The sequence below is a fragment of the Pelophylax lessonae genome (assembly GCF_965119305.1).
Source record: "Pelophylax lessonae genome assembly, chromosome: 10".
Lineage (NCBI taxonomy): Eukaryota > Metazoa > Chordata > Amphibia > Anura > Ranidae > Pelophylax > Pelophylax lessonae.
In genome coordinates, this window is record NC_138777.1 from 34,331,313 (window position 1) to 34,343,341 (window position 12,029).

Sequence of the window (12,029 nt, forward strand, 5' to 3'; positions counted from 1 at the left end):
GGAATCCTGACTTCTCCCTGCCTAATGCTGTAGAGCGGCTGCTAAGAGTTCTATGCAAGGGGGGATTGCTGAACAAGGGGAGAGAGTTGCAGTCTGCTGTGGATCTGTGTCCCCCTGTGCAGCCAAGATGGTGGTCGGCACAGCTTGCTGAGGGATATGAGTACACTGGGGTCCTTTTTGTTAAGATTAGGAGGTCTGTGTATGGCTTTGGGGGCACCCGGGGGATGGAGTCAAGTCCCGAATGAGTGCGGAGTAAGTAGGCCTTACCGGGAACCACGAGCATGCGATCGCGCTCCGATCTAGGCAAGGCCGCAGGTTCTGTGCCTGTGAAGGGCCTCAACTCTGCGCTCCTCAGAACGGAGTCTTTCCTCCGCAATACCGGGCAGTATTGGTCTCTGGTGCCTCGATGGGTCTCCCCAAGCTGTTTTTTTCTCCCTGAATAGGGGAGATATTCAGGAGGATTGGTGAGGATTCTGTACAGCGGTATTGGAGCACTCACAAGCCGCGTCCGTCCCGCACGTCTACCGGCCATGCCCCTTGCCTAATGCTAAATATCGTGTCTTCGGCGATATGAATATCGCCCACGCCCGCAGAACGATAGTCGATATATCGACTATCGTTCAGCCCTAGAGTGAGGGGTCGTGCTCTACCGCCTCTGCCGGTACAGAGTGAGGGGGTCGAGCTCTCCCGCCTCTGCCGGTACAGAGTGAGGGGGTCGAGCTCTCCCGCCTCTGCCGGTACAGAGTGAGGGGGTCGAGCTCTCCCGTCTCTGCCGGTACCCAGTGACGGGTCGGGCTCTACCGCCTCTGCCGGTACCGAGTGAGGGGTCGGGCTCTACCGCCTCTGCCGGTACCGAGTGAGGGTCGGGGCTCTACCGCCTCTACCGGTACCGAGTGAGGGGTCGGGGCTCTACCACCTCTGCCGGTACTGAGTGAGGGGTCGGGGCTCTACCGCCTCTGCTGGTACCGAGTGAGGGGTCGGGCTCTACCGCCTCTGCCGTTACGGAGTGAGGGGTCGGGCTCTACCGCCTCTGCCGTTACCGAGTGAGGGGGTCGGGCTCTACCGCCTCTGCCGTTACCGAGTGAGGTGGTCGGACTCTACCCCCTCTGCCGTTACCGAGTGAGGTGGTCGGACTCTACCCCCTCTGCCGGAACCGAGTGAGGGGTCGGGGCTCTACCGCCTCTGCCGGGAACCGAGTGAGGGGTCGGGGCTCTACCGCCTCTGCCGGTACCGAGTGAGGGGTCGGGGCTCTACCGCCTCTGCCGGTACCGAGTGAGGGGTCGGGGCTCTACCGCCTCTGCCGGTACCGAGTGAGGGGTCGGGCTCTACCGCCTCTGCCGTTACCGAGTGAGGGGTCGGGCTCTACCGCCTCTGCCGTTACCGAGTGAGGGGGTCAGGCTCTACCGCCTCTGCCGTTACCGAGTGAGGGGGTCGGGCTCTACCGCCTCTGCCGTTACCGAGTGAGGGGGTCGGGCTCTACTGCCTCTGCCGTTAGCGAGTGAGGTGGTCGGACTCTACCCCTCTGCCGGTACCGAGTGAGGGTGTCGGGGTTCTACCGCCTCTGCGGTACCGAGTGAGGGGGTCGGGCTCTACCGCCTCTGCCGGTACCGAGTGAGGGGGTCGGGCTCTACCGCCTCTGCCGGTACCGAGTGAGGGGGTTGGGCCTCTACCGCCTCTGCCGGTACCGAGTTAGGGGGTAGAGGTTCTACCGCGTCTGCCGGTACCGAGTGAGGGGTCGGGCTCTACCGCCTCTGCCGGTACCGAGTGAGGTAGGGCTGTACGATATTGGGAAAAAAAGTACATTGCGATATTCGTTTTTCAACGATATATATCGCGATATTTAACTGGGTGGAATGCAGAAGACACTGACAGTGGTGGTAGGAGGTAGAAGAATCCCCCGGAGTCCCGACTTCTCCCTGCCTAATGCTGTAGAGCGGCTGCTAAGAGTTCTATGCAAGGGGGGATTGCTGAACAAGGTGAGAGAGTTGCAGTCTGCTGTGGATCTGTGTCCCCTTGTTCAGCCAAGATGGCGGTCGGCACAGCTTGCTGAGGGATATGAGTACACTGGGGTCCTTTCTGTGAAGATTAGGAGGTCTGTGTATGGCTTTGGGGGCACCCGGGGGATGGAGGCAAGTCCCGAATGAGTGCGGAGTAAGTAGGCCTTACCAGGAACCACGAGCGCGCGATCGCGCTCCGATCTAGGCAAGGCCGCGGCTTCTGTGCCTGTGTAGGCCTCAACTCTGCGCTCCTCCGAACGGAGTCTTTCCTCCGCAATACCGGGCAGTATTGGTCTCTGGTGCCTCGATGGGTCTCCCCAAGCTGTTTTTTTCTCCCTGAATAGGGGAGATTTAGGAGGATTGGTGAGGATTCTGTACAGCGGTATTGGAGCTCTCACAAGCCGCGTCCGTCCCGCACGTCTTCCGGCCATGCCCCTTGATTAATGCTAAATATCGTGTCTTCGGCGATATGAATCGTTCACGCCCGCAGAACGATAGTCGATATATCGACTATCGTTCAGCCCTAGAGTGAGGGGTCAGGCTCTACCGCCTCTGCTGGTACAGAGTGAGGGGGTCGAGCTCTCCCGCCTCTGCCGGTACAGAGTGAGGGGGTCGAGCTCTCCCGCCTCTGCCGGTACAGAGTGAGGGGGTCGAGCTCTCCCACCTCTGCCGGTACAGAGTGAGGGGGTCGAGCTCTCCCGCCTCTGCCGGTACCCAGTGAGGGGTCAGGCTCTACCGCCTCTGCCGGTACCGAGTGAGGGGTCGGGCTCTACCGCCTCTGCCGGTACCGAGTGAGGGGTCGGGGCTCTACCGCCTCTGCCGGTACCGAGTGAGGGGTCGGGGCTCTACCGCCTCTGCCGGTATCGAGTGAGGGGTCGGGGCTCTACCGCCTCTGCCGGTACCGAGTGAGGGGTCGGGGCTCTACCGCCTCTGCCGGTACCGAGTGAGGGGTCGGGCTCTACCGCCTCTGCCGGTACCGAGTGAGGGGTCGGGCTCTACCGCCTCTGCCGGTACCGAGTGAGGGGTCGGGCTCTACCGCCTCTGCGGGTACCGAGTGAGGCGGTCGGGCCTCTACCGCCTCTGCCGGTACCGAGTGAGGGGTCGGGGCTCTACCGCCTCTGCCAGTACCGAGTGAGGGGTCGGGCTCTACCGCCTCTGCCGGTTCCGAGTGAGGTAGGGCTGACCGATATTGGGAAAAAAAGTACATTACGATATTCGTTTTTCAACGATATATATCACAATATTTAACTGGGTGGAATGCAGAAGATACTGACAGTGGTGGTAGAAGAATCCCCCGGAATCCAGACTTCTCCCTGCCTAATGCTGTAGAGCGGCTGCTAAGAGTTCTATGCAAGGGGGGATTGCTGAACAAGGTGAGAGGGTTGCAGTCTGCTGTGGATCTGTGTCCCCCTGTGCAGCCAACATGGCGGTCGGCACAGCTTGCTGAGGGATATGAGTACACTGGGGTCCTTTCTGTGAAGATTAGGAGGTCTGTGTATGGCTTTGGGGGCACCCGGGGGATGGAGGCAAGTCCCGAATGAGTGCGGAGTAAGTAGGCCTTACCTGGAACCACGAGCGCGCGATCACGCTCCGATCTAGGCAAGGCCGCGGCTTCTGTGCCTGTGTAGGCCTCAACTCTGCGCTCCTCAGAACGGAGTCTTTCCTCCGCAATACCGGGCAGTATTGGTCTCTGGTGCCTCGATGGGTCTCCCCAAGCTGTTTTTTCTCCCTGCATAGGGGAGATTTAGGAGGATTGCTAAGGATTCTGTACGGCGGTATCGGAGCTCTCACAAGCCGCGTCCGTCCCGCACGTCTTCCGGCCATGCCCCTTGCCTAATGCTAAATATCGTGTCTTCGGCGATATGAATATCGCCCACGCCCGCAGAACGATAGTCGATATCATATCGACTATCGTTCAGCCCTATAGTGAGGGGTCGGGCTCTCCCGCCTCTGCTGGTACAGAGTGAGGGGGTCGAGCTCTACCGCCTCTGCCGGTACCGAGTGAAGGGACGGGCTCTACCGCCTCTGCCGGTACCGCGTGAGGGGTCGGGGCTCCACCGCCTCTGCCGGTACCGAGTGAGGGTGAGGGGCTTTACCGCCTCTGCCGGTACCGAGTGAGGGGTCGGGGCTCTACCGCCTCTGCCGGTACCGAGTGAGGGGTCGGGCTCTACCGCCTCTGCCGGTACCGAGTGAGGGGTCAGGCTCTACCGCCTGTGCCTGTACCGAGTGAGGGGTCGGGCTCTACCGCCTCTGCCGGTACCGAGTGAGGGGGTCGGGCTCTACTGCCTCTGCCGGTACCGAGTGGGGGGTCAGGCTCTACCGCCTCTGCCGGTACCGAGTGAGGGGGTCGGGCTCTACCGTCTCTGCCGGTACCGAGTGAGGGGATCGGGGCTCTACCGCCTCTACCGGTACCGAGTGAGGGGATCGGGGCTCTACCGCCTCTGCCGGTACCGAGTGAGGGGTCGGGCTCTACCGCCTCTGCCGGTACTGAGTGAGGTAGGGCTGCACGATATTGGGAAAAAAAGTACATTGCGATATTCGTTTTTCAACGATATATATCGCGATATTTAACTGGGTGGAATGCAGAAGACACTGACAGTGGTGGTAGGAGGTAGAAGAATCCCCCGGAGTCCCGACTTCTCCCTGCCTAATGCTGTAGAGCGGCTGCTAAGAGTTCTATGCAAGGGGGGATTGCTGAACAAGGTGAGAGTGTTGCAGTCTGCTGTGGATCTGTGTCCCCCTGTGCAAGCCAAGATGGCGGTCGGCAAAGCTTGCTGAGGGATATGAGTACACTGGGGTCCTTTTTGTGAAGATTAGGAGGTCTGTGTATGGCTTTGGGGGCATCCGGGGGATGGAGGCAAGTCCCGAATGAGTGCGGAGTAAGTAGGCCTTACCGGGAACCACGAGCGCGCGATCGCGCTCCGATCTAGGCAAGGCCGCGGCTTCTGTGCCTGTGTAGGCCTCAACTCTGCGCTCCTCAGAACGGAGTCTTTCCTCCACAATACCAGGCAGTATTGGTCTCTGGTGCCTCGATGGGTCTCCCCAAGTTGTTTTTTCTCTCTGAATAGGGGAGATTTAGGAGGATTGCTGAGGATTCTGTACGGCGGTATCGGAGCTCTCACAAGCCGCGTCCGTCCCGCACGTCTTCCGGCCAGGCCCCTTGCCTAATGCTAAATATCGTGTCTTCGGCGATATGAATCGTTCACGCCCGCAGAACGATCGTCGATATCATATCGACTATCGTTCAGCCCTAGAGTGAGGGGTCGTGCTCTACCGCCTCTGCTGGTACAGAGTGAGGGGGTCGAGCTCTCCCGCCTCTGCCGGTACAGAGTAAGGGGGTCGAGCTCTCCCGCCTCTGCCGGTACAGAGTGAGGGGGTCGAGCTCTCCCGCCTCTGCCGGTACCCAGTGAGGGGTCGGGCTCTACCGCCTCTGCCGGTACCGAGTGAGGGGTCGGGCTCTACCGCCTCTGCCGGTACCGAGTGAGGGGTCGGGGCTCTACCGCCTCTGCCGGTACCGAGTGAGGGGTCGGGCTCTACCGCCTCTGCCGTTACCGAGTGAGGGGTCGGGCTCTACCGCCTCTGCCGTTACCGAGTGAGGGGTCGGGCTCTACCGCCTCTGCTGTTACCGAGTGAGGTGGTCGGACTCTACCCCCTCTGCCGGTACCGAGTGAGGGGGTCGGGGGGTTCTACCGCTTCTGCGGTACCGAGTGAGGGGGTCGGGCTCTACCGCCTCTGCCGGTACAGAGTGAGGGGGTCGGGCTCTACCGCCTCTGCCGGTACCGAGTGAGGGGTCGGGGCTCTACCGCCTCTGCCGGTACCGAGTGAGGGGTCGGGGCTCTACCGCCTCTGCCGGTACCGAGTGAGGGGTCGGGGCTCTACCGCCTCTGCCGGTACCGAGTGAGGGGTCGGGGCTCTACCGCCTCTGCCGTTACCGAGTGAGGGGACGGGCTCTACCGCCTCTGCCGTTACCGAGTGAGGGGTCGGGCTCTACCGCCTCTGCCGTTACCGAGTGAGGGGGTCGGGCTCTACCGCCTCTGCCGTTACCGAGTGAGGGGGTCGGGCTCTACCGCCTCTGCCGGTTCCGAGTGAGGTAGGGCTGCACGATATTGGGAAAAAAAGTACATTGCGATATTCGTTTTTCAACGATATATATCGCAATATTTAACTAGGTGGAATGCAGAAGATACTGACAGTGGTGGTAGAAGAATCCCCCGGAATCCAGACTTCTCCCTGCCTAATGCTGTAGAGCGGCTGCTAAGAGTTCTATGCAAGGGGGGATTGCTGAACAAGGTGAGAGGGTTGCAGTCTGCTGTGGATCTGTGTCCCCCTGTGCAGCCAACATGGCGGTCGGCACAGCTTGCTGAGGGATATGAGTACACTGGGGTCCTTTCTGTGAAGATTAGGAGGTCTGTGTATGGCTTTGGGGGCACCCGGGGGATGGAGGCAAGTCCCGAATGAGTGCGGAGTAAGTAGGCCTTACCTGGAACCACGAGCGCGCGATCACGCTCCGATCTAGGCAAGGCCGCGGCTTCTGTGCCTGTGTAGGCCTCAACTCTGCGCTCCTCAGAACGGAGTCTTTCCTCCGCAATACCGGGCAGTATTGGTCTCTGGTGCCTCGATGGGTCTCCCCAAGCTGTTTTTTCTCCCTGCATAGGGGAGATTTAGGAGGATTGCTAAGGATTCTGTACGGCGGTATCGGAGCTCTCACAAGCCGCGTCCGTCCCGCACGTCTTCCGGCCATGCCCCTTGCCTAATGCTAAATATCGTGTCTTCGGCGATATGAATATCGCCCACGCCCGCGGAACGATAGTCGATATCATATCGACTATCGTTCAGCCCTAGAGTGAGGGGTCGGGCTCTCCCGCCTCTGCTGGTACAGAGTGAGGGGGTCGAGCTCTACCGCCTCTGCCGGTACCGAGTGAAGGGACGGGCTCTACCGCCTCTGCCGGTACCGAGTGAGGGGGTCGGGGCTCTACCGCCTCTGCCGGTACCGAGTGAGGGGGTCGGGGCTCTACCGCCTCTGCCGGTACCGAGTGAGGGGTCGGGGCTCTACCGCCTCTGCCGGTACCGAGTGAGGGGTCGGGGATCTACCGCCTCTCCCGGTACCGAGTGAGGGGGTCGGGCTCTACCGCCTTTGTCGGTACAGAGTTGGTGGAGATTTCCCTCCCCTGAATTATACGGCTGTTGGCGTAATTCTTCCTGTCCTGAAGATCTATTTACTAATTTTGTTTCAATAATTTTTTATTGAAGGTCTTCAGGATTGCTATAGAATAATAATGAATTCAAGAACATCGACAACAATTCACATGACCAAAGCTAGGATCACCTGCGGATCCAGATCTATCGACTATAAAAGCGTTAATTTTACCATAGACTCAATCAGTTATTCACATCGGTATCTATAGATTTCCTACAGCTCTTGGGGAGGGGGGGGGGTGGGACACAGTGGTTAGACCAGTGGGAGCAATAAGTAAGTGTGGGCTCTTAGTAGTCAGTTCACTAAGTAGCCGGCTCTCAGTAGTCCTCTAGGGTCTTGAGGTTGAGTGAGCTGTTTGGTTGGTGTATGTATCCAAAGCCAACACTCTTTTTATAAAAACATTTACCGTACGAATGTGTCAAACATTCACACAGCCACCACAAAAAAAAAAAAATCAAATTTTGTCTAATATGAGTATCTTCTATGATTGTCACCACCACCTAGTGCCCATAATGTAATATGTTCCTGATTTATGGTATTTCAGGAAGATAACGCATTATGGCCACTAGCTGGCACTTGCGACCATCATTAATAATCATGCAACTTTTTTTTTTTTCTTTTGTGGCAGTTGTACAAATGTTTGTCACATTCGCACAGCAATTTTTTTTTTTTTTTGTTTCATAAATGGACCCCCAAGTGTAAAGATGGGGATAGAGCAGAAGAAAGGGACAAAACAATGTGGTAAAGGAAGGGTATACTGCTGGGTCCCCAGAAGGCCGGAAATATAATTGGGACTATTTTACTCTTTTTACTTAGTGTCATTTTGTACGAAAGTTTCAGTTAATTATTTAATTTACCAGAATTAAAGAAATGCTAATATTTAAAAAAAAATGTATCTTTAATTTGTTGGTACTGAACATAATAAACAAAGAATACATAAAAAAACACTACATTTCATTTATGGTTCCCATGGATATGAGATGATCAGAGTGTGATCTGGCAGATAAGGACACAGTAATTATAGCGATGCCTTCCTTAGAAACAAAGAAAGGAAAGAGATTATAAAATACAACAGCATTTCTTCCAGATCTGTGCAGCAATCCAGCGTGAGACAGACAGCGGGGCTCAGAAGCGAGCGTGTGTAAAGCCGGCCATAGAGGGTTCGAATCTCGGCTGGTTCAGCAGAGACCAGCCGAAATTTGAACCATGTATGGGCAGGCTGATTGTACCTAAGTTGAGTGATCAACTTTGGTACAAACAGTCTGTGAGCTATTAAGCCACTAGCAGTAATCACTGTGTGGGGATGGCTCCCCCTACTGGGAGGACACAATTACTTTGTGGAAGGGATTCCCCCATCAACACGTGATTGCGGGAAAGAGAATTGCTACATTTATCACCGGCTTAAGCCATCCTGCAGTGTATAGATCTTGTGAAGGAAAATGATAGATATGCAAACGAAAATCAATCAAGACCACGAAAAAATAAAAATATATATATATATATATCCAGACCCAGTAATTTCATCCAAAGATAAATTGATTCAGTTACGATATCTACATAACACATATGTTACTCCCAAAAGGCTTTTCTTGAAGCTGCTTGCTATGGGGGCACTCAAACATGCTCGTTTCTGAGCCCTGCTCTCTGTGTCCATAAGACACAGTAAGTGTGCCTCAGCCCTGCCCCCGTTCCCTCCTCACTGGCTGTGATTGGCAGCAGCCGAAGCCAATGAGAAACGAGAGACATGGGTGAGCCTCGGCTTTTGTGCACATCACTGAATTGAGATCAGGCTTAGGTAAGTAATGGGGGGCTGACTGGGAACCTGCGAACTGAATGCACATAGAATGCATGAAGATAAAAAAACCTACAGCCTTGAAAACCACTTTAAGAGGTGAGTAATAATTGATAATGAAATGATTGTGGAAGCAGGAGAGAGTGAGCCAGAGCGCCAGCGGGCGACCCAAGAAGAGGAGGATCGGGTCTGTTTTGTGCAAAACCAAGCGGCTTGTGATGGGGGTGCCCAGAGTGCCAGCAGGGGACCATTAAACAGAACAGGTATATATAACGTTATTTAAAACAAAAAACTGATTTTATAAACCTTTTAATGATACTGAATGTGACTACATTTGTGAATTTGGCTGTTGCCTTTATTGAGAAGCCCTGGTTTCTAACTGTAACCTCAGACGTGCGTTACCAAAAAGCAGCCTGAGAGCCACCCTGCGGATGGATGGAAAGCATGGAATTTGTGACTTTTATTGTATTTTTTAGTGACCTTTCTGTAAACGTAATAACCATTACTGCTGATAAGCTTAGGCCCATTCTGACCAGTTATTACGAACACAAGACCATGGATGGATCAGGGCTGGCTCGGTAAAGAAAGTTTGTAACGACATGGGTAGCTGGTCAGTTTCCACTGTCAGGGAGGCCTCGTATTCTTCCGGTGACCTCTATTATCCAGGTCCTCTAACTTTCTCTGTAGTTCAATGAGCTGGCGAGAATACAGGAGAGAGTCTTCTTGAATGTCCCTGATGTCTTCATAATGGTGACTCACTTTCTCTTCCACCTCCAGGGGTGGTCTGCTACCCCTCTGAGCTAAACAAGGCAGATCACTGTTCTGACAGGGGAGAAGAGGGAGATCTTGTGTTCCTGCTAAGCAGGAACATGGATCTCTCTCTTCCCCCAGTCAGACCATCCCCCACACAGCAAGCACCCCATTTAACCCTTTGATTGCCCCTGATGTTAACCCTTCCCTGCCAGTGTCATTAGTACAGTACCAGTGCATATTTTTAGCACTGATCACTGAAATAATGTCACTTGTTCCTAAAAAATTGTCAAAGGTGTCAGGTATCCGATTTGTCCGCCGCTATGTCGCAGTCCCGGTAAAAATCGCTAATCCGAAATAAAAACTCCATATAAATATCCTATAGTTTGTAAACACAATATCTTTTTCGCAAACCAATCAATATACGCTTATTGGGATTTTATTTGTTTTACCAAAAATATGTAGCAGAATACATGTTGGCCTAAATTGATGAAGAAATTCGATTTTTTTTTCCATTTTTTTATTGGATATGTTTTGTAGCAGAAATTAAAAAATATTGTTTTTTTTTTTTTTTCAGAATTGTCACTCATTTTTTGTTTATAGCACAAAAAAAACACAGAGGTGATTAAATACCACCAAAAGAAAGCTCTGTTTGTGGGGAAAAAAAGACAGAAATTTTAGTTGGGTACAGCATTGCACGACCGCACAATTGTCAGTTAAAGTAACGCCGTGCCGTATTGCAAAAAATGGCCTGGTCATTAAGGGGGTAAAACCATCTGGGGCTGAAGTGGTTAAAGAGGAACTTCAAAGCCTGCCTGCTCACTGATTGTGGCATTAAAGCAGAGCTCCACCCAAAAGTGGATCTTCCACTTATCTGTCTCCTCTCCCCCTCCGGTGCCATGTTTGGCACCTTTTGGGGGGGGAGGGGGGGTACCTGTTTTTACCTGTCCCCACTTCCGTCGGAGCTTGCCACGGCGAGGTACATCAGAAGTTTGGCCCCCTCCTCCTCCTTCCTCTGCTGCCGGGCCAGTAAGCGAGTACAGCGGACACCGGAGCTTGATTTGGCTGCTCAGCATGCACCCAAGTGTTTCCATGTGTGAAGGTAACCTGAAGGAATACATTTTTTTTTTTTTTTTTTGTCATTGGGGTCAGCACCTCATTTATTCGCTCAGCAGATGCGCTTTTGCCGAGCATTAAGATAGCCAAACACTCCCCTTTCTAGAAGAGCACCCAAAAAGCTTGGGTCGCCATAAAGCCCCTTTCATTTTTAAAAGCCCCAGATAGTCCTAAAAGCACCTCTGTCTATTAAAAAAAAAAAAAATCATCAAGCCTTCAAAACCTTATTCAAATACAGTTTTAGTATTTTTTCTTTAATCATGACAAGTAGATTGGGACCCCGGTTTAGTACCATGCACAAGTAATTTTTAAAAAAATGTCCACACCCCTGGGAAACAGTTTTCTATGTGCCCTGTTCACACCATACATGTGCAGTGCTGTGCAGCAAAGTGCAGCTAAAAGGACATTGTATGAACAAGGCCTAAATGATAAAAATGGCTAATCAACCTTCTTTTTCTTTTTGAGAGATGTGTTTAAAAAAAAAGAAAAAAAATCCGGCCTCCTCCTGCCCTTGTAGCCGGCCAATCATGCTCCATTTTCTTTTTGAGAGATGTGTTTAAAAAAAAATTCTGGTCTCCTCCTCCCCTTATTGCTGGCCAATCACGCCCCTTTTTGTGAGATGTGTTTTTAAAAAAAATCCAGCCTCCTCCTCCCCTTATATTTGGACAATCATGCTCCTTTTATCTTTTTGAGAGATGTGTTTAAAAAAAAAAATCCGGCCTCCTCCTCCCCTTATAGCCGGGCCAATCACGCTCCTTTTTGCGAGATGTGTTTAAAAAAAACAAAATCTGGCCCCCTCCCCTTATAGCCAGCCAATCATGCCCTTTTTGTGAGATGTGTTTTAAAAAAAAAAATCCGGCCTCCCCTTATATTTGGACAATCATGCTCCTTTATCTTTTTGAGATTTGTGTTTAAAAAAAAAAAAAAAAAAAATCCGGCCTCCTCCTCCCCTTATAGCCGGGCCAATCACGCTCCTTTTTGCGAGATGTGTTTAAAAAAAAAACTAAATCTGGCCTCCTCCTCCCCTTATAGCCAGCCAATCACGCCCCTTTTTGTGAGATGTGTTTTAAAAAAAAAACCTTATAGTATTCGTATATATAATATGTTTCGGGAGGCACGCTCTCTTCCTCATATATACTAAGCATCCAATTTCTACAACATTTCCCCCCTGTTTATA

General features: G+C 52.9%; 1 protein-coding gene across 1 annotated transcript in view; it reads left to right on the forward strand.

Annotated features, from left to right (window-relative positions):
- Positions 1-9,568, forward strand: part of LOC309565590 (embryonic protein UVS.2-like) — a gene marked incomplete at both ends in the record, with an annotated part of 47,397 nt that extends 37,829 nt beyond the window's left edge. The window contains one exon of the mRNA XM_082270543.1: positions 9,463-9,568. Within this exon, the coding sequence (XP_082126669.1) occupies positions 9,463-9,568 (106 nt within the window). The remainder of the gene's footprint in view (positions 1-9,462) is intronic.
- Positions 9,569-12,029: the final 2,461 nt, after the last annotated feature.